General features: G+C 42.8%; 1 protein-coding gene across 1 annotated transcript; it reads right to left on the minus strand.

Moving 5' to 3' along the window:
* Positions 1-7,734: 7,734 nt before the first annotated feature.
* Tpd52l3 (TPD52 like 3) lies at positions 7,735-10,167 on the minus strand. The gene has a single exon (XM_048438678.3). It carries the CDS (start codon positions 9,949-9,951, stop codon positions 9,235-9,237), a length of 717 nt encoding a protein of 238 aa, XP_048294635.3. The 5' UTR covers positions 9,952-10,167; the 3' UTR covers positions 7,735-9,234.
* Between the last annotated feature and the right edge of the window lie 17,424 nt (positions 10,168-27,591).

A 27,591-nucleotide genomic window follows, 5' to 3' on the forward strand; every position in this document is an offset into this window, starting at 1 on the left:
TCCCAGATGACAGAAACCAGTGTCAGGACTTAATTCTGAGAGGCAAAATAACTGTAATTATTATAACAAGAATTCATGCCAGAGAAGCAATTAGAATGCTTTAATCTACACAGATTCGTGGCTATTTTAGGGGAAAGGCAGATGGAAAACTGACAAGGATATTGCTTGATTTGTAAGATGAAAGAAAGTTAAGACACGGAAAGCAGCAGGCTGATAGCAGTGTTGCAGCGGGAACACCACCAAGTTTTGAGAGCTAAACTGAGATACATACTACCCAGAGTCTCCTGATGAAGTGTGAGAACTCAGAGTCCCTTGAGAAGGATCTTGACAATGCTTCCCAAGGAAGTACTCTGAACCTTTCATTATGGACTCTGAGCATTTGCAAGAATAACTATGCTAGTCTATCAACTTGTACTAAGGTTTTCCCCTAGACTTTGAATGTATGAATTGAAAAGACCCTGAACTGTGTATTTAGAGGCTCAGCACCCTCCCACCTCAATCATGACCCTATATCCTAAAGGTTCCACAACTTCTCAAAGCAGTGCCACCCAGCTAGGGACAAAGTGTTCAGACTTTCATGTCTGGAGACAGTTCAAATGCTCCCTATAAAAACTGCACCAGATCTGTTGACGATACAGTCTCGTATCTTTTCCTCTTTGTCAGCTTCAATGTCTTTTATCCCTAACTCTTGACTCCTTGGTATGGAATCTCCAATGAACTAGCATCAGGATTGTTTGGTGTTCTGTTTTCGCAGAAATTTCAGCTTAGAGAATGGTCTTCACACCCTCTTTACCAACTAAATAGATCTAGAAAGCAAACAAATGTGTAAGCAGAAATCATTTTTGAAAGACAGCTTCTCTTCATTGTTTCTATGAATATTAACACAATGAGGTAGAAATAAAATACTTTTTGTGAGTTTGTTTTCGTCTATTGTCATCCTTTGAATGTACTACAGTTGTTTCTTCATATGCATTATGACTTGCTATATTTAGTTGTCATTGAAAAAGGTAGACATTTGGACTAATAGTATGGAAGCTCTGGAAATCAGATTCTTGATTCTCATTCCCTGTCTATCTCTGTGTATGTTCTTTCATGATTATTGACATTTGTTTTTTTCTTTTTGATTGCTGTAGCCTATCCTGCTGTTCAGCCTAATGTGTACACTTAAGGTCTATTAGGCCTTTTCCCTGGACATATGTGATTATCATCTTGCGCTCTTCCCTATAAGTAAACTTAAATTGTTTTTCAGACCCCCCCCCCCGCACTCTTGTGGGCTTGGGGACCAGCTGGTACCACTATGAAGAAGAATAAATTTGGGTGATGGAGAGGTGGGAAAGGGCTGAGGTTGATAGTGGAGTTGTCAGAGTGGTGTGCAGCAGCCTGGAGTTTACAAAGACACAGACGTAGCCCCTGAACATGCTGCAGCTGCAGGATTGCCCTGGCTCTGGGCAAGGAGGAGGCCTGAGATGAGGAACAGTTCACTTTCTGGACCTCCTTTGAAGGACCACCATGGTCCATGAGTTCACCGAGGGCCATGTGTGGGTCAGTGGCCCTGATGTGGCCAGGGCCAGGTTGTTATCCTAGGCTAGTGTTACTACCTAGTGCATACTCATGTTCATGTTCCATGTCACAGCCTGAAGCCATGTTGAAGTCTGTGGGCCATGTTGCTGCCAGGGGCCATGTTGATGTGTATGGCCTGAACTGCCACCTGATGCCATGGTAATGCCTGGATCTGAGACCCTCCTGCAGCTGGGGTCTGTGTTGATGTCCATAGCCCATGTTACAACTGAAGGTCATGTGGACGTCCATGGCCTATGCTGCCACCTGAAGCCATGTTGATGTTTGTGGGTCATCGGGGCTATACTGATCTGAGTGACCTGCACTACCACCTGAGACCATGTGAAGTCCAAGTCCATGCTGCCACAGAGGACCATGTCTGGGTCAATGGTCTTACTGCAGCCAGGGTCTCTGTTGATGTCCATGGTCCACGCAGATGTCCATGGTCCATGCTACAGCCTGAATCCTCATTGATGTCTATGGTCTGGGCTGCGTCAGAGGTCCTTGTTTGAGTCTGTGGTCCTACTATGGCCAGGGGCTGTGCTCACGGCTCGTGCTGTCACCAGAAAACACATGGAAGTCCATGATCTGTGCTCCTGCTGACTATCAAGAGCAAGAAAGCTACTCTGGCAGTGATACTGATGTCTGCAGATCTCCAGTTGAAAAAGAGAGATATGGAAGGCTTCTGTGATAATCCCTACCCTCCCAGACCCCGAAAAGTACCAGCTTAAACAGGAAGCTATCGAAGAAATCTCTTTAAAAGTGTGACAAGGATGCTGAAGTGTAGCTCTCCACAATAGATGGCTTCGGGTGGGAGTATGGGTGGGAAAGGACCCAGTTCTATTTAAGGGGCAGACCACTGAGGTTTGACCACACTTCAGTGAGCATCATGGAAAGACTGGGGAGTGAGTGTGAAGGTGTGTGTGATGTGAGATTCCCAAAGGATCAATAAAAACATGTTAAAAAACAATTCTGCTAATTTTGCTTTAAAATTTTCTTTACATCTTTCTTTACTTCTACTGTTCCTTTCTTCCTTTTTCTCTTTCTGTGGTGCCGGTGATCACATCTAGGGCCTTGACAATGTTTGTCAGGTTATCCACCACTGCACAGCATCCTTAGTCTCTGTGCACTGATCTGTTAAACACCCCAGAGATTACTTTTTCCAGAGGAAGAGGCCAGAGCAACAGTGGGGAGGTAAAACGGTACTGGCTGCCCATTTCCTCCTGTGCACATCTGTGATCAGACGTAAGAGTCAACAATGTGCTGGTGTTCTGTATTTGGAAGACAGTTCTCAAACCCAGCTCCTATAAACTGTATTCAGAACACTCAATGAGCATCTACTTAGCTGCCTGACATGAAGGGTCAGTTAAGAATCAGCTGCTAGGAGTTAAATTTAACGAAAATTAAACACAATTTATAGTCCAAGCCTTATACTTAAGGTTGCAGTATTTCAGTAGTTTCCAGAGTCCATAAACTATTCCATTCAATGATTTTGCCAGTGAGACTGTTGTCTGGGTCAAAAGACAAAACTGCTGTGCTTTTTTTTCTCTTTTTTTTAAAATTCATTTTACAGCCAGGCGGTGGTGGCGCATGCCTTTAATCCCAGCACTCGGGAGGCAGAGGCAGGCAGATCTCTGTGAGCTCAAGGCCAGCCTGGTCTACAAGAGGTAGTTCCAGGACAGGTTCAAAAGCTACAGAGAAACCCTGTCTCAAAAACAACAACAAAAATAAAATAAATAAAATTCATTTTACATAGCAACCACAGTTCTCTCTCCCTCCTGCTCCCCCCGCACCTCCTCCCATCCCCTATCCACTCCTCAGAGAGGGTAAGGCCTCCCATGGGGAGTCAACTAAGCCTGGAATATGAAGTTGAGGCAAGACCAATCCCTCCCAACCCCCACATCAAGGCTGAGCAAGATATCCCACCATAGGGAATGGGCTCCAAAAAGCCAGTTCATACACCAGAGATAGATTCTGGTGCCACTGCCAGGGCTCCCACACACTGCCCAAGCCACACGACTGTCACCCACACTCAGAGGGCCTAGTTTGGTCCCATGCAGGCTCCTCGGCTGTCAGTCCAGAGTCCATGAACTCCCACTAGCTCAGGTCAGCTGTCTCTGTGGGTTTCCCCATCATGATCGTGACCCCCCCCCCTTGCTCATATAATCCCTCCTCCCTCTGGACTCCAGGAGCGCGGCCCAGTGGTTGGCTGTGGATCTCTTTATTTGCTTCCATCAGTTACTGGATGACAATTAGGGTAGTCTGTCGTGCCAGCGCAGTCTGGGTGCCAAGTCTGAGCCAAGAACGTCAGGATTAATGAACACACATTCTGGATGTTGCAGAATCAGACCCCCTTTATTGTACATCACCAAGGGGGTTTTATACCTAACCCAGACAGGTGGGTCAACAGGATGGAGACCTCATCGCCAGATCCTTGGGTTAGGGCCAAGGCAATGCGTACTCAGGAAGCAGGGTTGGTAAACAACTCTGAAAGTACGGAACTTATAAGTTTCTCAGAAACCCAGAACAACAAGGGCAAGAAAGGTCACCAACAAGGAAGGTGAGTAGAAAGGCCAGGACTCCATTAGGTCCCAACAGTAGTCACCAATCTGAGTACAGGAGAAGGCTGGTTCAGGCACCTTCTCCACTACTGCTAGGAGTCATCGCTGGGGTCATCCTTGTGGATTCCTGGAAAATTTCCTAACACCAGGTTTCTCCCTAACTCCATAATGGCTCCCTCCATCAAGACGTCTCTTTCATTGCTCTCCCCATGTTCTCATGTCCCCCCCCCACCCCCAGTTTATCCAGGAGAGTTTTATCTATTTCTCCTCCCTGGGGAAATCCATTTGCCCAGAAATTTCATGATGTCATTTGTTTGTTTGCTTGTTTGCTTGTTTTTGTTTTTTTATTCTCCTGCAAATGTACATTTTCTTTATCCATTCTTCAGTTGAAGGGCATCTAGATTGTTTCCAGGTTCTGGCTATCTGCACACCTGTGAACACCTGATTTTTGACAAAGAATCAAAAATTGTAGTGGAAAAAAAGAAAACATCTTCAACAAATGGTGCTGTCATAATGATGTCAACATGTACAAGAATGCAAATAAATCCATATATATCGCCATGGAAAAAACTCAAATCCAGTGAATCAAAGACCTCAATATAAATCCAGTTACACTGTACCTGACAGGAGAGAAAGTGGAAACTTCCCTTGAATGCACTGGCACAGGAGACCACTTCCTAAATATAACGCCAGTAGCATAGACACTGAGAACAACAATTAATAAATGGGACCTGAAACTGAGAAGCTTCTGTGAGGCAAAGGACATGGTCAACAAGATAAAATTTCTTACTTTCCAATCATCTCTCTACAGTCAGTTGGATAGAGTACTGCTCATCCTTTTTTCTTATACTTGAGGCCATGCAAGCATTGCAATTCTATAACCCAGGTGTAACTGGTCTTACTCCTTAGTACCACCAATACACTATGTCAATATTCTCTTAGTGGGTAAGGTCATCAAACCCATCACTTAACATAGGCAACTTGTGCAGTTTGGGCTCAGTGGCCATAGCCTACCCCTCATTGATAATTATAGGTTTTCCTCAGATCTGGAAGTTTGCATTTTTAATTGGATTATGAGATAGAAGCAAGTGCTAGAGAAGCCTCCAGAAGTTTCTGGTAAATTTTTTTTGAAAGTAATGCTGTGGTATGTAGGGCATATATAACATTACTATACATGAGGCTTGGTGGTGGGCTAGCCCCATCCTTACCACGAAGCATGTGACACGTGAGACAGAACATTCAACTCTTGTGTCTTGGTTCATTTAAGCTGCTATAACAAAATATTGTAGACTGGCTTATAAACGACAGAAATGTATTTCTCATTGTTTCTTGAAGGTCAAGAAATCCAAGATTGAGGCAGAAGAGTCACTGTTTCCTAATCCATAGATGACACTTTTTAAAATTGTATTTTCCTACAGTGGAAAGGGCAAATGTGTCCTTGAGTCCACTTATAAGAATATTCGTGAGAACTGGGGTGCCCCATCCAGTCTTAATACGAGGGGAGCTGCCTAGTTTTACTGCAACTTGATATGTCATATTGGGTTGATATCCACAGGAGGCCTGCCCTTTTCTGAATAGAAATGGAGGAGGAGTGGATGGGGGTGCAGAGGGGAAATGGGAGTGACAGGGAGGAGAGGAAGGACGGAAGATTGCAGTAGGGATATAAGAAAGGAAGGAAGGAAGGAAGGAAGGAAGGAAGGAAGGAAGGAAGGAAGGAAGGAAGGAAGGAAGGAAAAGAAATCCGCACCAAAAAAGAAATTCATGAAAGTTAATTACCTCCTCATAGGTCACATCTCCCTGTATCATCACCATGGCAACTGGATTTCAACACATGATGGGGGAGGGCCCAACTGTTTAGGCTACCTTCTAATCTCTACTCTCTAATCTCATATTTCTGTTAATATGGGTGATGCAAGACCAGAAAATGGCAGATCACAGGAATTCTGTTCAATATTCAGCAGCCAGTGCTTCTCAGGGTTGAGTCAACTTAGCAATGGGCATCTTTGAGCCTTCCTATATTCCAGGAATGGTTGGAAACTGCATCTTAAAATAGATTTAAGACAAACTGCAAAATCCAAAGGCCTAAGTGCATGGAGGTGATTATGAAGATACATGAGACAAAGAACTGAGGGAACCCAACACATGAGGCAGAAGCAGAAGGGAAAAAATGCAAATGGAGAGAAACCTTTATAAACCAAACCCATGTTTTTGAAGGCATTTTGTATGAACCCCCCCATCCATTGTTACAGCTATGTTGAAATCTATTTAAAATCCAAAAGCAAAACGAATGGGCCATTTCTGTTTCACAGTTATATATTCTTATTACCTTACAAGTGTAGTCATCTGTCCAGAGTGTTGGAGATTCTCTCTCTAAAACTGTTCTCAGTCTACTTCTATGGCCACTGTCGCCTTTGAACTGAAGTGCTCCAATCCGTCCTCATTTCCCCCAGGGCTAAGTACCACTGCCTGCAGAACTGCAGACAGCTACTTACTGATGCTTTGGGCCTGCTTTTCTCCATACCCATCACTCACCATGCCCTTCCATTTCTGGCTTCAGTGACTTCCAGGTATTTCCTGGAGTATGTCTTCTGGTGCATTCCTTCATGGCTCAGTTCTCTGCACACCATATGAATGCTCTACTTGTGTCTATCTGGCAAACTTTTACTCTTTTTAAGACTTTATGCTTCTGTGAAGTTTATTTTCCCTCCAGACAAGGTTTTCCTGTACGGTTCAGGCCGGCTTCAACCTCTTAATCCCCTACCTTAAACCCAGGTACACTGGCCACTATGGCTGACTCTAGTCTTTATTGACCAAGACAGAATTGAACACAACCTTCCAGAGGACTTTGTGGCACACAGCTCTGTTTAGGCACCTCCCACAGAACAATCCCAATTGATCTAGCAATCTGAGCATTTCTAAAGAACTTGGCCCACATCTACATAATCTTGTGCCTTCACGGCCAGGCACAGCTCCTTACACACAGGAAGGCCGGTTTATCTTTGAGTACCTAAAATGCTTGGGACAAACATTACTTTTGTTTAAAATCAGGAGGTTCCTGTGTCAGTTTATATTGCTAATAATCTCTTGGATCCAAGATTTAATATCTAAAATATGTGATAATCTTCCATTAATTGAATGAGAATGTATTGACTATTTACTATAGACACGGTAGGGTACTCACTGATCAACAAAATCAGAACTGTGCTTTACTGGTCTCAAGAACTGAGAATTGATTGAAGATGTTTAGACATAGTAGAACATAAACGTGAGTACTGTAGTCCCGGTACTCAGAATTCTGAGGCAGGAGGATCAAAAGTTTGAGGATGACCTGGGCGATTATATAGTGAGACCCCCATCTCAAAAAATCATTGAAAAATGTTCTATCATTCTTATGAGCTATTAAATAAAGGAGAACGTATTTTAGGTGTGGCCCCTGGTACCATGAGACTGCCCATAACACGAGCCTTCCTGACTTGTAGCTTGCTGCTCATCGGCTCATTCTTCACTCTTTCTTGTTGATTTGTCTTTCATTCTCCAGCCTAGAAAACTATCTCGGTCGATAACTACAATAAACCAAGAAACAAACAAGCAAAAGACTTGTACATCTTATTTTAATCCAAGCAAAATATGGCCTATGGGACTCGGTAGAGGGCCAGGATTTATCAATGGCCTTAGTTTTACCCGGAGCTTCTGCACTGACAGCAGTGTTTAGTTTCGCTTCTGAGAACAAAAGGGATGCGAAAAGAAACACTCAGGAAACAGCGAAACAGGCTAGGGGGCTTGGACGGGAGGGCCAGCTTGTAGGAAATAAAGGGTTAATGAAAGGGAGTCAAACAAATAGCAGAGGGCTGTGAATCAAGGCAGCACAAACTCCTCTTTCACTACAGTGGGAGAAAAGAAGGAAGATACTGGGATGGGCATTTTGCAAGCGGAAAACAGAAAACAAAATCCAAACATAAACCAAAACCAAAACCAAAATGTAGTTCCTATGAAACTCAGATATTAGAAAGCTTGAACAAACTCAGACCAAGTTTCCACAGGTTTCTATAGATCTGCTACCTTGGGAGGACTGGGTCCTTCTTCCTTCTGAGTCGAAGTTAAAACCAAGGGCAGGTTTAGAGTCAAGCAGAATAGTGGTATGTGTTCAGTTAGGCCGATTCAAAGGCATAACAGTCAGCATTACATGGGGCTGACAGTCTTTTCAAAATGTTTAAAATGGAGGTTGGGGAGGCTTAGCTTTCTTAAATCTGGCTATATTGTGTTCCTGCAGTCGTCCCTTAGCTTAAAGGTGATTACTAATTAGCAATTGAAGCAGAGTAAGATGCGACTTGTGGTGGAGACATGCTGCCACAAGGGTCAAATGCCAAACCCCATCTTTAATATACAAAGAGAGCAAAGTACATGCAATGCAAATTTGCATTTTCACTCTGAGTCCAAAATAGTAATTGCCTGAATCAAAGCTAATTTGATTTGCTGAATTAGCCACTTTGAAAAAATAAAGTTTATAAAATGTATAGGAGCTAATATTTTTTTTCCACTTTTCTGGAGGGCTTTAGATGGACAATTTTCTTGACTGTATTTTAAAAACAAAAGCTATGAGACCAGGGATGTAGTTCGGGGGTAGAGAAATTGTACAGCATTGTAAAGTGCGGGACTGCATCGTCAGCACTATAATAAAATAAACATTGTAGGTCAAGCGGTGCTTGAAGAAAATGGGAAGAATATATTGCCAGGTTATTTTACACCTTTCCCCAACCTCAAATACAAATCTCTCTGGCCTTCTAACAGGCTAATATTCCAAAGAGTTTGGGATCTGGTCTATGACTCCTCTGGACCCATTTCCCTGTCCGTTAAAAGTAACCTCAGAAAAGCTAACGGATGCATTTCATCTAGTAGCGTCAATCACTACTGTAAAACGTGGGCTTCTCTCTCACTGAAGAGCAGCAAATATCTATTCACAAACGGGCAAGCCTGTTATCGAAACCGAACTGTGCCCTCATCCAGAATTATAATAGCTTTACCGTCGCTGGTGGCTTGCTGGTTTTTGTTTGGCAAGTGTGACGAAGGAAGAGGGCTTCTGGACTGGTTTGGCAGCCACGCAAGGCTAACAAAGGGCTCACTCTGGCTTCAGGACAGAGAGCAGTTGATCTCCAAGTCCCGGAACAGTTTCACACCCACTCCCCGGAACTGAGTGTGGATCACTGCCACCCGCTGGTGAAGAAAGGAGGCTACTGCCAAGCTCTCTGCCACCTGCAACTCTTGACTTGACTGTCCCCATCAGCCCTTCAAGAGACCTGAAAGCGGACGACTTCTTCACGTCTTCCAGCTTCCGGCAGATGGCAGAGCCCACCGAGGACAGGGCAGTTGAAGTCTTCTGCTTCATGCAGGTGTTGGAGTCCTGGACGTCATGCCAGCTCTTGGACAGATTCTGCCTCAGTCCCATCAAGGCCAGGCAGCCTAACTTCCTCCTGAGTTCCCCGCACCGCTTCTCTTTGGATGCCAGCATGTCGCGTAATGTGACGATCTCTTCTTCCAGTTTAGTGAGCTCAGATTTGAGCTCCATTTGTTCAGCCTCCGACAAACCCGGTTCTGAAGCTGGGTGGGATTCATAGGTGGATGCAGAGGTCTCTGTCATGGCCTCTGGAACAGACAGGGAAATGTCTTCACCCAGGGAATCCAGATCCAGTTCTTGGTAGAGAGAGTCCTGTCCTTGGTTTGGGGACAAATAGTTGGGGTTGGTGGAGTTGCAGTCTAGGCCTGCAGGCTCAGAATTCTCGCCAGTGGGACAGAACACTAGGTGAGCCGGCTCCATATCTTGGGAAGCAAAATTCATTGGGCTGGCTGGCTAGTGAGTCTACGTCCTGACAAGGAGTGGGCGCTTTCGGTGGGAATCTACTTCCTGTTGGTGGGGGTTGGATAGACACGTGAGGTGGAAGTCGCAGAGGTGGGACTTCCGGCCCAAAGGGCTGCCAGTCATCCAGCGTCTCTGTCAATTACGGAATGCTCTGTGGAGATATTTCAGGGACTTGTTTCTACATCATAAGGACCTTGTGAGGTAGGCAGAGCCCAGATTATTATTGAGAGAAATCTCTTTTCCTCTAGTAGTAGTGACATAGGCCAGGTGTTCACATCAAATTATGTGGCATCACTTTTCTACCACACGAGTGTTTTTCAGACCCCTGGAAATCCATAAGCAGTTACTCTAACAGAAATTATTTAAGAGGAAACCCCGCACATAAGACAAGTAAATGAGATGGAGTGTAGCACCCAAAGCTTCCAGACTTGCCTACCTCCCCGACTTCTTGACCCAGGTTTCCAAAGGAGCCCTGAGAAACCATGGACTCTTAAGATAGATTTGAAAGTAATCATTGGTGGGTAATTCAATCTCAGTGAAGTATCAGGAGTGCCTGGGGACTGCAAGGCAGCGTTCAGAGTAAGTCTGGGCAGCCATGAGTGGATGGGAATAGTAAACCTGGAATACTGGGATTGCCTTAGGTTTTGCTTTGTTTGAGAATTAAGCTCATTGAAAGCAAAGAATATCGTACCTTGAGAATTTAGGGATAAAACATTTGTAACGGACAACATGGATTTTTAATACTGCGATTGTGTCTTCTTTTCCATACTGCATCTATTCATGTTTCTGAAAGCAAGTCTGTCTATTTTTAACGGTTGCCAGTTGTGGGAGCTAGTCTGACCAGCAAACCAGAGCCAATTAGACGGAGTCTGAGAGGGTAGCTCTCTTCTTCTCCTCAGTTCACCCAGAGTTTGTAATTCATGGGCAGAGGAATCAGAACACTAATCCAGGGAAGGCATGTGTCAAGTATCTGTTAGTTCCTTGTCTGGTTGCCTGTTCCCAGGAAATACCCTTGATCAGGTCATAGACCCGATGATATTGTTAAATAGTCTGCTCATCTTTGCGAGCATGACATTGTGGAACAGAATACATCCCTCCACACACTTAAGGAATGTGATGTGCCAATGTCTGTGTGTCTACATCTTAGCCAATTTTAGCCCTCTCGGGTTTATAGTCAATAAGCCTTTCACTCAACCTTGTAGTATTTATAATTATTATTATTATTTTATTATTATTATTTTACAAGGGAGGTGTGCTACCATGGTTTAAAAAAGGATAATTTTTTTTTTGTTTGAGAGTATGAAGACTGGTGGGATTTGGCTATATGTATGAAGTTTTGAAAAAAATACAGCAACACGTGCCTAAACAGCGTTTTGTTACTGGATAGACTTTTCCTCCTTTACCTGGTTTAAACTCTCGTGGTTTCAGAAATACTTCCAGCCTCTAACCTCACTCTGCGCATCCACAGCTGACAAGGAAAGGCTTTCAAAGTGAGAAGCCCCTGGATTAAACCAGTTAACGTGGACCATACATTGATCATTCGGAATTGATATTTCAAATTACCAGGTCGGGATTTCCACCGGAGTTTTTCCTCCTTGGATTGTTTTGACCACTGACCTCACTGCCCATTTTCTTGTGTTTATGTTTCCCTCCTCTTCTATTAAAAACATGATTTCTTTGTTAGCTTTGATTCTATTTGATGCAATCATTTTTATTCTCTCCTAGGAAAACTGGGTTGGCCCTTTTTGGACACTTGTTTTCCAAATCCCAGATCCAGGCACTGCAAACAAAGGAGGGCCCCTAGCCGGCGGTGTGCGCACCTCCCGCATAAACCGAGATCATTAAGTGGCTCAGTAGAACGGTCTAGTTTATTAGGCTTTTGTTCAACTGTATCCAGAAACATTTATATTTCGAGATACATCTACCAAACTAAACTTTATTTATTTAATTCCTAATTTATTCCTTCATTAATCTAATTCCTAATCAGTGGTTTTTAAAAGCTATCTTTTTAAGGTGTAAAAATAGCAAACAGTAAAATAATCTGTGTGATACAAGAAGACACGAAACTCCTCATCAGAAACTGATGCAAGCTTTTGGAATCCATTTAGGCAACACCAACAATCAATTCAGGAAGTGGTGGTTTTTCCATCCTTTGTTTATAACAAAGCCGAAGTCGTTGATGATCTACAGTTAGTACATTATTCACCTCTTAAGAGTGATGGGTTTATAAAAGTCTCTCCAAATGTAAAAAGTAAACGAAATTTCAAAGAAAAAAAATTCTGCTATGTATAGAAACCTATCTATTTTATCAATAAAAATTCCTAAATATAAATGCAAAACAATCCCCTCTAGAAGAGAGCCTTCCTATCCAGACGTTTGGACCAGAGATTCCTCTTTATGTACTGGGAAAGGAGAGCATTGTGGAAAATAAGCCCAAAGGGAGATGTAAGAATGTAGATAAAGCTGGCCTCTGAGTCAGAAAAGATTTGGTTCTTTACATGCCGTACATGTAGGTTGTCTGCCGCTGCCAAGGGAAAATGAGCTTGGCATGTTTCTCTCCTCATGACCTCGAAATTCAGAGGACCCTTTAGAAGAGAGCAGGGGCCGGACAGGATTGAGATTGCCACTGGGTTCTCATGACCCTCTCTTACCTACATCTACCTGCGTTCCATGCCTTTCCAGCAGAGGCAGAGACCATGCTGTATTCAATGGAGCTAGTGGCTAGTTTTTGATTCTATGGCTCATTAATGAAAAGGAAAGTTAATCTCCAGACTATGCAGCTCTCGAGTACCAGGAGGCCGGGTTCTGTCAGGGCAGGGTTCCGAATGTTGGCAAGCATCCTTCTCTTCAGTGGCTGGCTACAAGGTGTTTATCTGCTTAAGAAGAGAACTAAGGCACTGGAAGGGTTAACCCTGAGCAACAGAGGACTCCCAGAAGTAACTAAGAGGAGAGTCAGAGTGGGGGGTTGTGTGTGTGCATGCGTGTGTGAACAGCGTTTATATGTGCCTGGATGCTAAAGTCCTGAAGCCGAGCATTGAGGGGTTAGAGCTAGCAAATTGAGGCCAAAGCATTCCGACTTCCTTTTATCTGAGGCTGCAGGTGCCTGAAGATACAAAGGCTATTAATAGAACTTCCAGACCTTTTAAAGGTTATGATCATTGTGGTGGATTTGCTGCAATGCAAAAAAGCCTCACCACACCCTGAACTACACTCCCAAGCAGCTTAGCTATTCCTGTCTCAAAACTGTCGTGCCTGCTATGGCGACAGCATAATTATTTTCTCAATCCTGGGGCACAACCAATTATAAGACACATCTTCACTTTAATAAGAGGTTTTCAGAAGGAAAGCCCAACAATCTTCAATTGTGCATTGGTTTCTAAAATGAAATTCTGACTTTAGGAATGCGGAAGTGCCACGAAGTGAGTGTTTTTAAATCGGAGAGATGCAGTCGTGATCAGCCAGCTGTAGACGTCAGTGCGGCTGCTTGGTTCTACTGCAGCTGAGATAGGGTGTTCTTTCTTCTTCCTGTTCTAAGAGAGAAGAAAGATGAGGAAGTGTTTTTTTTGTTCATTTCTGCTATAAAAATAGAACTAACTGAAGAAGAACAAAATATATTGATATTTATGTATGGAAATGCCACACTGAAACTCTTTATTTTATATGCCAAATTACAAAATTAAAACAACAACAAACAGAGACAGCTGATCTTATTAACTATGCCCTAGGTATTGTTAATATTTTCACATTGGTTCACTCCTCTATATTTTTTCCATCTTTCTCTTTCTTTCTTTCTTTCTTTCTTTCTTTCTTTCTTTCTTTCTTTCTTTCTCCTCCTTCCTTCCTTCCTTCCTTCCTTCCTTCCTTCCTTCCTTCCTTCCTTGTCCCGCGCTACCTTTCGCCCGCAAGAACGGCGCGGGACACTTAGGATCCTTCTGCAGCAAAGCTTTAATGCGTCTTGAGAGGGAGAGCATAAGCTTACATGGCGGAGACCCAGAATGAGGGGAACCCAGCCCTTATAAAGGAAACAGTCCTCGCTTCTGACGTGTCACTCTTGGATTGGTCCGCTGCCCATTATCCCAGATGATGCCTCGGAAGTAGGCAGGGATGCAGCAGTAGAGAGTTACCAAGCACATGCGCTGGGATTAAAGGCGTGTGCTACGACACCTTGAACTCACAGAGATCTGCCTGTCTCTGCCTCCCAGGCATTGGGACCAAAGGTGTGTACTACCACACCTTGAGGTCACAGAGGTCAATCTGCCTCTGCCTCCCAGGCATTGGGACTAAAGGCGTGTACCACCACACCTTGAGGTCACAGAGGTCAATCTCTACCTTTGTCCCTAGAAGCGATGGAGAATGTGGTTGCGGCCCTCCACCCTTCCTTCCTTCCTTCCTTCCTTCCTTCCTTCCTTCCTTCCTTCCTTCCTTCCTTCCTTCCTTCCTTCCTTCCCTCCCTCCCTCCCTCCTTCCTTCCTTCCTTCCTTCCTTCCTTCCTTCCTTTTATTGAGACAGGGTTTCTCTTTGTTATCCTGGCTGCCTTGGAACTCGCTCTATAGACCAAACTTGCCTTGAACTCAGAGACTCACCTGGCTCTGCCTCCCGAGTGCTGGGATTAAAGGCATGCACCACCATTGCTTGACCCAATCCTCAATATTCTTGAGAAGGAGATGTAGAAATACTATCAGGAGTCTGGGGAGATGGCTCAACATGTAAAGTGCTTGCTGAACAAGTGTGAGAACCTGAGTTCGAATCCCCAGAACCCATGTGAAAGCTGGGCTCAGTGTTTCTACAGCAAGATGGGAGGTGGAGGCAGGAGAATGCCCTGAGATTTGTGGGCCGGTCAGCTTGGTATATGCAACAATGAACAACAAAGGAGAGACCCTGCATCAAACAGGGTGGAAAGCAAAGACTGACCTTCACATATGTGTCTTGGCATGCACAGATCTATACTCACATACATGAATATGCACACACACGTATACATCACATGCACACATGTATACGTCATACATACTTGCACACATATACATCATACACTTTTCTAGTTTCATTTCTGTTGCTGTGACAGATACCCTGACCAAAAGTAACTCTGTGCAGGAAAGGTCACATTTGACACACAATTCCAGGTCACAGTGTGGTATTAAAGCAGAGACCTGCTGGGTATCCCACACAGCATTCATTACCTTTCACCGTTTACTTCATAACAAAAGAAGCACAGAAGGAAACACGGAGGATCCTGCTTGCTGCCTGGCAGGAAGGCTTTTGCTCCACTGGCTTTCATATACAGCTTAGGATATGGTCCTAGGACATGGTGCTACCCACAGTAGCCCGAGACCTCCTACATCAGTTAACAGTCAAGGCAATCCCTCACAGACAAATCCACAATCCAGTCTGATCTAGGCAATGCATCAGTTGAGATTCTCTTCCCAGATAGTTCTAGATTACATTAAATTGACAGTTAAGGCTAACCAGGTCCCTCCCTCCCTCCTTCCCACCCTTGCTTCCTCCCTCCCTCCCTCCCTCCTTCCCTCCCTTCTTCTCTCTCTCTCTGTCTGTCTCTCTCTCTGTCTCTCTCTCTGTCTCTCTCTCTGTCTCTCTCTCTCTCACACACACACACACACACACATACATAGGGGTGGGAGCAAGAAATGAGTCTTGTGAGGGTTAAGCACGTAGCTCACTGGCCCTGGTTTTGAAGTTCAGCCTTTCAGACAAAAAGCTATTAATGTATGTGAGACAGTCTTCCCAGTTTTATAAGTCATGAAGTGGCATTGCCTAGAGGATTATTTTCTGAGGATATTAAGTTATTATTTGCAAACTTGAGATATTAATCTCCTAAGCTAAATTGTTTTAAAAAGAAAAAAACCTCACTTTCAAAAAAAATCTTTATCATAAACTTTCTGAAATGTATCATACATACAAAATAGGTTTGTACCTCTGATGATTATCAGCAAGCAATTACTGAGGGGCCATTCGTCTAAGAAAATGGCATATTTCGATGATCTCATAGTTCTTTGCACGCCCTTCTTGTTATCTTTCCTTCTCCCCAGTTAATTGCACCAAAATTTTAAATTAGCTATTCCTTTTTTCTTTTTAATATTTTACCACTCATGTGCCAATAGAAAATGTTTTATTTAGTTGTGCCTGGTTTTAAACCTTCTATAAATTGAATCATATCTTTGTGTTCTTCCCAGACTTGCCAAGATCCATCCATGTTGATATTGTCCCTGTAGTTCATTCATTTTCACTGATGTGTGGTATTTTATGATGTGCCTAAATCTGAATATATTTGTGTATTTTACAGTTGATGGAAACTTCCTGAAACACTGGGTGACTCAGCATCTCCAATGTTCCCCCCCCCCCAAGGCTCAGGTTCATCTAAAGTATTTTCTTATGCATATATTTAATGTTTTAGGCATAAGTGACTTTATTTACAACTAGACTTCCCTTTCCTGATATATGTCCTGATGCTCTTTTAAGATCTCCCTTCTCTAGCCCCATTCCCTACCACTTCCTAGTACTCATTCTATCCTGGGCTTCTAGCCTACAGCACATCTACAAACTGTAAGCTTCTTCATACTCTCCTGTTTCCAAGCCTTTGCCCACGTCCTTTGCTCACTCCACCTGGAAGTTCATTGTTCTCCTGCCGCTTTCCCACTTCTTAGGTGTTTCCTGGGTAGTGAAGCCATTTTCTAGTTTGGGTTTTCCTTGAGCTGGCAGAGGCCCTGCTGTCAGTATCTCAGGTTTGTTCATTTGGCTTTCAAAAACCGTCAGATGTCAGGAAATAGAACTGCACAGCTGTTTTCAGTGCCTGGAAAGGCACACCAGTTCTGCTTTGTGTAATTGTCAGTGTAATGGGCAAGCACTATGGAAATACCACTTAGCATTGTCAGTACCTAACTTCTTAAGCTTCCTTGGTTAGGGCAAGTATTGTGGGATATTTGTACACTGTGTTAAGATATATTGCTGTGATTGGTTTAATAAAGAGTTGAATGGCCAATAGTTAGGAAGGAGATATAGGCAAGATTTCCAGGGAGAGAAAGGAAGAGGAATCTAGGTGCATAGGAAAAGTCAGAAGACAGAGAGAGAAAATAGAGGCCAGGAGACATGGAGAAGAAATAGAAGGTGCAAGATGAAAAAAGGTAATGCCGTATGATAAAATGTAGATTAATAGAAATGGGTTAATTTAAGTTATAAGAGCCAATTAGGAATAAGCCTAAGCTATAGACTAAGCTTTCATAATTAATAAGTTTCCATGTTGTTGTTTGGGAGCTGGCAGCCCCCCCCAAAAAAGGTCTACTTACATATGGTACACAATGTCTGGCCACATATATCCTCATAAAACCTGAGAAAGCTAAAAAATAAAAAAGGCTCGGAGCATAGAGTCGAATGTGGCTTGGTCTCCTGGGTAGGTTCAGTGTACAGAAAGGCATGGCTCTTTTGAGAGGCCCTGCTGTGCAGCTGAGCACTTGAGCAGCCAGAAGAACTAGGTAAATCTGGACTCAGCAGCTTCTCAGAGCTAGAACAGTTAGGCTTGCCTGCTGCAGCTGCCTGCAGACCCTAGGTGGTGGTGCCAGCCACCTGCATACCTAATATGCTAAGCAGAGCCAGCTAACAGTTTAAGACTGAGCTCACATAGTCAGAGGAGGCTGTAGATGCTTTTGAGAGCCCGTGCACTCACATGTGCGCATGCGTGTGTGTGCACACACACAGACAAGCCAGGTCCAGGCTGACAAAAACTTCTGAGCAGGTTACGAAGTGTTCAAAAATGTACTTAGATGCTAAATAAAAACAGAAAGAAAGAAAATGGGTATAGACAGTCATAGAAAAATTAAATAGTTTTAAAATAATAAAGTCTTTAAAGAGTAAAGTAATATGTAATGAATCAGCCATGTAAGGATGAGGAATACACAGGGCATCTGGATCCTGTATGGTGCTTTGTTGACTTTGAATTTTTTGGATGCTGACGAGCAAAAGACAGCTGCTGAGAGACATTGGATTATGGAAGGGACTGCTGAATTAAACCAGCCTATATACATTAAAGATGTCCTGACTTCAAAATGGAAGACGAAAAATGTTGCATTGAAAGAGAGGTTATGCCTTTGTCTCCACAGGAACAAACAGGTTCTGTTAACAAAAAGGTTCTCTTCAAAATTAAGATCAAATTTGATTGGGGGAGACCTGAAAATCTTGGCTACAGACATAAATAAAATATCAAGGAAGACTGTAGGAAAAGTGGCATAGATGCTGATACCTCTACTCTGGGAACAGCTCTGAGACTGGATGAGATATGATCAGTCTTGTTGTCTACAGAGTCCTCATGACTTATTACATTCTGTCCTTTCATATGGCATGGATAGAGGATTAGTTATACAGTCCAAATGGACTTACAAAGTTAACAGATGCTTTTTATCTGGTCAAACATAAAACAAAAATCAGATTTAATTTATTTGTACAAACTTCACTTTCCCATACTTGTGTTCATACAAATATGTGTGTGTGTGTGTGTGTGTGTGTGTGTTACCTTTAAAAGTTGGTGTGCTTTCAGAACAAAAGGACCATACACCAATGAAGACAAGTAGCTCAGGTGATCCAGCCTTTCAGAATACCTCTGCTGCAGTTTCCTCAAAATCCTGCATTCAAAACAACTTCAAAGCTGCTAGCTGAGATAGTCCAGTCTCACAGACTACTCCAATCATGACTTCAGATAAGCCCTATCCTTTCCCATTGCAAAGAGAGTGGACAACAAATGATACAGCTTGCACTCCCAGGACTTGACCATTATTCCATTTCTCAGGGTTCCCTAAAGATGCTGTTACCTCCAGACAATCAGACACAGTCCAGAGAATACAACACCCAAATTCCCAAGAGATGAAGTGAATGGTTTTTGATCATTTGGTGGGTTATGGATGTTTGCCATCATTTAGGAGGGTTGGTTACAAGTTGTTACTGGCCATGGTCAGGGAGGAAACTTAACAAAGGAGTTTAGATTCAGGGATCTTTTTCTAAGGTTAAAAAAAGAGATTAAAAATGATAAAATAAAAGCATAGATTATTAAATCTACTTCTAATATAAAAACAACTAATAATCTCAATATTTTACATTGGTATGGGTTTGCATATTGATACAAATTTAAGGTTAATCTGGTTATGACATGCTGTGTGTTTGTTTCTACTCTTGTTTAAGATATGTGCCTGTACAGCTCACTTAAAAATATATTTTAAAGTTCTAGTCCTTTAAAGTTACTTAGGATAATAAAGAAGTACAGGTTAGTAGTTAGTCATCTATAATAATCAAACTTATAGTCATATTGAGTATGCTTTTCAAGGTCAATCAGAGACATATTTTAAATATAGATGGTCTTCAAACACTTCAGAGACCTACAAAATATGGCCTTTATAAAATGTTTTAATAACATAAGGCTTTTCATGACAGTGAGACACATTTGCTTCTGGCAGCACAAGTTTACTTCAAAAAGGATAGAAAGCATGAAAGAACCTCCATATGATGTTTCCTTTCATTGTGACAAAGTTAGCCACTGGGCAAGAAACTGCCCTTGCCTCAACTGCTAACAGTATACTGTCCAAACTGGACAAACAGGACATAGAAAAAAGTGAGTGCTGAACTTTGTCAAGACAAAGTAGGACAGCCCTTCAGAATATCCTGCTTTATAGAAAAGTCTGTCGGATATTCTAGGCTTATAAACTGAAGATGGATGCATATCTTCAAGGTTACAGAGGAACCTTGGATGTCTGTTGAGGCAGCCAGATGTCCCCTGCAGTTCCTGTTTACTCAGGTAACTTATCCTTCTCAGGTCTTTGATGAAGATTAAAAACTAGATGCTATACAGCTTTCCATATTAACAAATTAAAAAAACTAATATAAGAAATATAACATTTATAAGGTTAAGAAACATATATGCTCAAGTTGCTTATCCAAAAAGATGTTTTAAGGTTTAAAGGGTTATTTTTCAAATGGTAATAAAAGTTATGATAAAAATGGTTTAGATATAAAACTTTGGATTCACTAAGATAGGATAGATAATATAGTATTTTCTCCAAATTTGCCAAATACCTGTGGACTAAGCATTGTAAATGTAATTCTTGTCTGATAATGGTTCTTATTGTATGTAGTTTTACTGTGTGAAGATGTGTTGCTGTGATTGGTATAATAAAAAGCTGAATGGTTAATAGCTAGACAAGAGAGATAGGCAGGGCTCCCAGGCAGAGAGAGGAAGAGGAGACACCACCAAGTCATGGAATGAGTTGGACACACAGAATGGGAGAGAGGTAAAAGCTACCTGCTAGAATGTAGATTTAAAAAGATATATGGATTAATTTAAGTTATAAGAAGTACTGGAAAAAGCCTATGCTAAGGCCAAGCTTTCATAATTAATAAGTCTCTAAGTCATTTTTTCGGGGCTGGTGATTCAAAGATAGTCCAACAAGAAAGTTTGCTACAAGAAAGGACACAAAACACATTCTTGTTGTTGAAAAGGAGATAACTCTTTAATTGAACTAAAGACCCAGTTAACACAAGAGAAATTATGCCTGGTAATGGAAACCTAGCCAGCTACCCAGGGCTAGTGAAGTCATGGGTCTTGGAAGAGAAACTACAACCACCACTTTACTAAACCAGCATAATCCCTAACTACATTCTAAATATTTACCCATCTCTTACAGCAAATGGAAGCTATTACAGAAAACCACAGCCAATCACAATTCTGAGTTGTGGAGCCCAGTCCCAAGTGGGTACATCTACAGCACATCCCCGCTCCTAAGATCCAGGACAAGAGGGGAGAGGAAATATTTTAGAACCAGAGGAGTGAGAAGTTTGCCATGAGGTTGTATCTCTAAGAAATGTCAGAAGAGGCGACACCCATGGACTCTCGCCAACATGGTTGCTTAAACAGGAGCTGAACAAGGACACTGATAGACATGGAGCAGGGGACCTCAGGAGGCCTCAGACCCATGCAAAGAACTAGAGGCAGCTGAGGAATGCTGAGAGCAGGGTCGTCGTCTCCAAGGAAGGACATTTCATATGAGTAACATTATACAAACTGAGCCGGCTGCATTTTTATATTTAGGAATCCAGACATGCGTGCGCACATGTGCACACACACACATAAACACCACCACCACCACCAAAAACAATAGCAACAATTAAAGAAAAAGAGGTCTTAAACAAGTTTTGGGGGACACGTGGGAGGCGTGGGAGGGAGGGAGGGAAGGAAGAATGATATAATTATATACTAATCTCACAAAAATGGTTTTTAAAAGGAAATGGATAGATCATATTTTATTTTTACTTGCTTTCGGGACAAGGAAACCCCAGGTTACTTTCTCCAAAAGTAACAAGGTAAATTCACCCCTTTTCGTAGGAGTTAGTCTTATTGCATTAGAAAAGAAATCTCCCATTTGGTTTCCTCTGTGTTTATTTTATGCTGGCTGCTTATCTGCTGAATAACTCACTAAGAAATACCTGAATGGACAGGTGGAAATGGGAAGTAAACACTAAGTTAGTTAGTTGCATTTTGTTTATCTGTTTGTCTGTCATCTATTTTTGTTTTGTTTATTTTTCAAGACACCATTTCTCTGTTTAATAGTCCTGGCTGTTGAGGAACTCCCTTCCCTAGACCAGGCTGGCCTTGAACCATCACAGAGATCTGCCTGCTCTGCCTTCCTGGTGCTGGGATTAAAGGTGTGCACCACTACCGCCTGGATAAATTAGTTGCATTTTTTTTCAAAATAAGCTTTACATTTTAGAGCAGCTTACGGCCTACGTGAAAGCTGAAAGAGTACAGAGACTTTCCCAGCCTCTCACTTAGCTGATTCCTTATCTATCGCGACATTTGTCAGCGCTAAAGAATGGTTCGTGTGTTGCTATTCCCTGAGCGCTGCAGTTTTACTGTTTAGGCCCTCGTGAATATTTGTATTCTCAAATCCCAGCCACTGTACTTCACTACATCTCCTCTTAATGCATCCCTGGCCTCCTCTAGTGTGTGACAGTTTTTCAGGCTTCTCTTAGTTTTGATGTCCATGGAGTTCTGAGGAATTCAGGTCAGGTATTTTGTAGAATGTCTGTCCACTTAAGGTTATCCAATGCTCCATATGCAGACAGCAGTGCTGGGTTTTGGAGAAGGTGATCAGAGAGGTAGGTTAGCATTATTTGCACTGGGTTTACTTCAGTTGTTGTCTCGGTTCAAAAGCCTGGTAGTGAGGGCGTGGAGAAGCCGGAAAACCACTCACACAGAAGCTCAGCCATTTATTATCTGTGCAGCTTTGGAAAGTTACTCCGTTTGTCCATTCCCTGGTTTTTACCTGTAAAGTACAGACAGTAATTCACTAAGTTATTCAGTGTAGAAAAGTGACTTAGAGTAGTGCCCGGCAGATGGGAACTATGATGTATGTGTGGGCGTGTGTGTGCAGTTGGTAGTGTTCCTGACTGGCATGAGATTTACACGCTTTCCTTATGTACAGCCACCAGCCCTCTTTATCTCAGACGACTAAGCTATTTGTATTTAGTGGTGAGAAATTGAAATTGTAAACATTGGCAGTGAAAGAGTTTTGTATTGCTGCTTCTGGGAATTGTGAGTTTACCTCCAAATTGTTTGCCTTACAAATTGTGTCATCGGGACTGGAGAAATGGCTCAGGAGTTATAAATGTTTGTTGTGCAATCATGAAGACTAGAATGTTTGCATCCCAGCATCCTGCAAACGAATATTCATAAGGCCAACTCTGAGAGAGCTAAAGCCCTCCACATATTTATAGGCACTGACTACCTCTGCATGTGTGTGTGCATTCACACCACACACACACACACACACACACACACACACACACACACACACACCCCATGCACCAGTGGGTGCTTCTGCAGAGACTATGGTGTGAATTTTCGTTGTCACTTTGTCCAGTTCACGTTAACCTGGCATCTGTGTACCTATCATTTACACACTCACTTGAGCATCCTGGCTCTTTTACCCACCGAGCCATCCATATGCTTTAGTTCCCTAGGCCAGGGGAGTGCTTTTGACTGATAATCTATCATCAAGTTATGACTGCTTTCTTCCCTTCAGCCCAAGCAGAAGGAGCCTCAGTGCTTACTAGTATTAGAAACAAAGACAACATTGTTCCCTGACTGTGACGGGTTGGTGTGGACACCCGTACAGAGGAAGACAATCACACTTGCAAACTGCTCAGTGTTCGAGTGTGCTTACCGGCTTGCCATCTGGGAGTCTATGTGACCATATGAATTGCTGGTTCCCAATGTGCAAACATGCCTAGGCTGTTTGAGTTTCTGAAAATTCCATTAGAAACTTCATGGAAATGTTTGTGCAAATCCAAACATGCACTTCTTTCAGATTGTTAATAAAGACGTAAGTCTCAATGTCTACAAGGCAAGTCTTGAACTCACTACGTAGCTCACTCTGGCTTCAGTTCCATGGTGATCTTCTTGCCTCAGCCTCCCAAATCCCAGGATTATAGGCATGAACCTCCATGTCGAAAAAAAATGCATATTATCATATTTTGGCCTAAATCTTGCCTTACAATTCTTTTAAAGTCTGGATTTTACACTCTGCTTTGTTTCTTGGTAAACAGGGCCGGTGGTCACAATAGAGCAAGTTGTGGAGACTCTTAGAGCTCCATGTGTGGACATGAGTTTGCAAGTGGGTGACCACAGATGGGCGGTTCATGTATTGAGAGGAAAAAAAAAATCTCTGTTTTCTTTCATCAGAAGGAGCTTTAGCTGAGCACTTCCCCCAGCCCACAGCTTTAAAGCACACCATGTGCCCATTCTTACCCCCATCCTATGCGTAGAGAACCATTGCTGCCCCATCTTTGCAGGTAGGGGAGCAGAGGCAGGGAGTTGAACAGTTTGCTCACATTCGCAGTGCTCATAAGTATCACCTAGGCCTGTCTGAGTCCTGAGTCCATTTCTTTCCTGGTGTATGATCTCAGTATGTATTTGAGATGTGTATAGAACTCACAATACATTTCTGCGAATGTGCGTGGGCATGAGTCCTCCTAGAATTACTTTGAAAAGAAAGATGTATTTAAAGTGCCTACATCTGAGGTATAGTGTTGGGAACTTGGAGATATATATACACTCACGTCACCATCCCCAGATCAAAGTAAAGCATATTTCTAGTACTCCAGAACAGTCTGAAGCCCCTTTGCCATCATAACCTGCCCCCACGCACACCTAACTAGCAGCTTTTCTGGTTTCATACCAATACACAGCTTTTTCCTTTTGTGAGCACGTGTGGACTTGACAAGAAACACTCTTTGATGGCTTTTTACTAAAATCTTTATTACATTATTTATGTGTATGCATGTGTGTGTGTGTGTGTGCGCACACACACACACACACACACACACACACACACACAACTTATGAGACATGATTCTCTCCTTAACCTGCAGATTGAACACGGATCGTTAAGCATGGTGGCAAAGTGACTTCACCCACTGAGCATTCTCACCAGCCCAGCTTCTTTTGTTTGAAACGGTTGCTATGGGGATTATTTCTGTTCTTCTGGAGACTTTTTGTACGTTTTTAAACAGATGTAAGGATGTGTTTCATTTGCATTATCCTTCTGCTAAGTGTAGTAGGTTTTCCTTTCAGTGCTGAGGATTGAACCTGGGACCTTGGGCATAGCAGGCAAACACTCTGTTGCTGAGCTACCTCCCAACCCTCAAGGCTGGCATTTTCTTTTGGCTTTGACAGTAATATTTTCAGAGCAGAACATTTGGAAAGTAGGGAGAGGCACACAAAGGAATTCTGCCACCCAGAGCTAATCATGAAAGCTTTTGATGGTACATTCCCAGCATGTGTTCCCTCTGTACTTGTGTGTGCTAGCTTTGGATTGTATGGACACTTCTGTTTTATAGCCTGTTATTTTCTCTCAGAAGCCCATATCATCATTTCCTATGCCACTTAACACACATTCTTTTATAATGATTTAAGACTATTTTAAAAGTACTTTTTATTTTCAAAATTATCCTCTTTTTTATGTTAGTGGTAGGGAAATATGTAAAGCAGTCACAAGACATAACGGTATGACAGAAGCCCTGCCTTTTGCCCCTGCTCCAGGAGCCCTAAAGTTCCAGGCCTTTCCCTTCCAGTGTGCGACTCCACAGCTATTCTAGACGTATATAAATAGATATGGGGACAAATTGTTTTTCTCTTCCTTATGCACAAATGTCAGCACACTGAACTAATTTTACCCTGTGCTTTCTTTACTTAAAGCTTCTGAGAGAAAGCTTTGTATTAGTACTTAAAGAGCTTTCTTGTTTTTAAAATATAGGATTAAATGCTTGCGTGAGTACAAAGCACAGCTACAGCGGAGGCCATTTTTCACCTGATCGACCCAAACAAATGACACTGGGCCTTGTCAATGGCATCATTCACATAAGTAGACTGCTCTTATCTCCGCAGAGAGCAATTAGGCAGTGTTTATCAAAATCACGCATGAGCTCTGACCAACAATCCGCTTTTAGGAACCTATTTCCCTGTGAGCTGTCTCCCATGTGACATGGTATCCATGCATGGGCTTTGTGGTTTTCGTTTTCTGTAGAAATATTACATCCTATGATAAATACACCAATGTTTCTTAACTGTATACACACATTTAGATGGTTTTTTAAAAGATGGTCTGACTGTGTAGCCCAGGCTGTAATATCCCTGTGTCCCAAGTGTTGGGACGACAGAAATGTGCTCCAATAATCAACATGACCAAAAAAAAAAAAAAAAAAAAAAAAAAAAAAAAAGGAAAGAAGAAAGAACAGCCATGCCAAAAATGGCTGCGGTCATGTGTGGTCAGTCTGCTGCACCAACTGTGCCCAGAGGGTACCCAAAGGCAAGGGCATTAAGAAGGTCATCAGAACATTGTCGAGGCTGCCTCTGTCAGAGACATATCTAAAGCAAGTATCTCCGATGCTTATGTGGTTCCTAAACTCTGTGTCAAGCTGCGTTACGGCCTGAGCCGTTGCTATTCATAGCAAGGGAGTCAGGAACCGAGCTTGCGATGCCGGGGAAGGAAGAAACACTCCCACCAAGATTTAGACCTGCTGTGTTGCACCACGACCTCCACCTAAGCCCACATAAAGAGGGGACTTCATAAGAGCAGAAGGAATGACACCTTGGGGAAATAAAATGGAAGTTACACTTTAAAATAGTCTAACATAGACAACAAAATGCACAAAGGAAGGTGTGAACACAGTCCCTGCCACCACAAGTTATACAGTCACAACGCCTGAGTTTGGGGAAATTACAGAGGTACCGGGTGTACAGTACAGTGGGGTGAGTCTCAGGGTGGGAAAATGACCTCTATAGTCATAGTATCTCCCCTACCACGTAAGCACCACACTCCAGTGTTTTAGAAGAAAAGCACTGGCTAATAGACTATAAAACTTGGAGAACAATCTGCAAATTATTTCACACGATTTGAAAGTTACAAGTGTGACACTGTCAAAGAAGGAATGTGCCTGTACTTTTTGATGAAGACCACTAGAAAGAAACAGCATTTAAAAAACTAAGGTAGGATGCCAAAAGGCAAGTAAAAACACTTGCTGCCAAGCCTGAAGACTTGAGTTTGATCTCTGAGCCCTACATAATGGGAGGGAAGATTTGACTTCAGCAAGTTGTCCTCTGACCCTCCACCACATGCTGTGGCCCATGCCACCCTCCACAGAGTAAATAGATAAAATGTAATGTCAGTGATAATAACAATAAAAAAACAAAGGGGGCTGGGGAGGTGGCTCAGTGGAGAAGATCTTTTGCTACTTAAGTATGAGGAACTGAATTTGAATTCCTGGCTCACACATAAACAGCCAGGTACGATGTGCAAGCCTGTAACCCCAGCACTGTTGACGGCAGGGACAGGAAGATTGTTGAGGCTTGCTACTACCAGCCTAGCTCTAGATTCAACCAGAGACCCTGTGTCTCAGGAATAGAGTAGAGAGCCATAGAGTTGCCTTCCTCTGGCTTCTGTGTGCACTCTCATGGGGGCTCACACCTGGACATGCATGTGTGCACACCACACACACAGAATGAAAAGGGCTAGAAGTTGTATCAAAGGTTTTAAAAAAAGATTTCCTGAATGGTAAGGTAAAAGTTATTAAATAATCCCCTCTTTTTGCCAAATCGTAGCCTGCATCTGCTCTCGTGCCTCCTGCCTTCTCAATGCATCTTTGTGCTTGACTGAAATAAAAGTTTCCCGAACATGAGTAGATCAATAACTCGGAGCTGTTCTGTACACAGTTACGTGCGTATCTTCCCAGGGCCTGCAACAAAGCATTTCAAAAACTAATCGTCCCTGAAGAGAGCTGAGCTGCCCAGGAAAGGCAGCAGTCCTGTAATTCCTCTTGTGCTATAAGCAAGATATGAATCAAGAGAGAGCTCAGGATCTCCACGTTCCCATTTTGCCACCCACAGTGTTGAGTGGAAGTCAAGTGGGTCCCAGCCAGTGGAGCCCTGAACTAGAGGTTCTTGTGGTTTTAGCATCTAGGGGCTAGGAAGAGGGCTCAGCACACCACAGGAGTGCTGGAGTGCTGCCAGAGTGGAGAGAAGGGTCCTCAGGCTTGCCTCCCTGCAGGGAACTGGGAAAAGCTGCTGTT

Source organism: Myodes glareolus, chromosome 7 (genome assembly GCF_982192425.1).
Source record: "Myodes glareolus chromosome 7, mMyoGla1.1, whole genome shotgun sequence".
NCBI lineage: Eukaryota > Metazoa > Chordata > Mammalia > Rodentia > Cricetidae > Myodes > Myodes glareolus.

Bases quoted from the DNA above. Each gene is read 5' to 3' on its own strand.
- Tpd52l3 (XM_048438678.3), bottom strand. From the start codon at position 9,951: ATGAATTTTGCTTCCCAAGATATGGAGCCGGCTCACCTAGTGTTCTGT.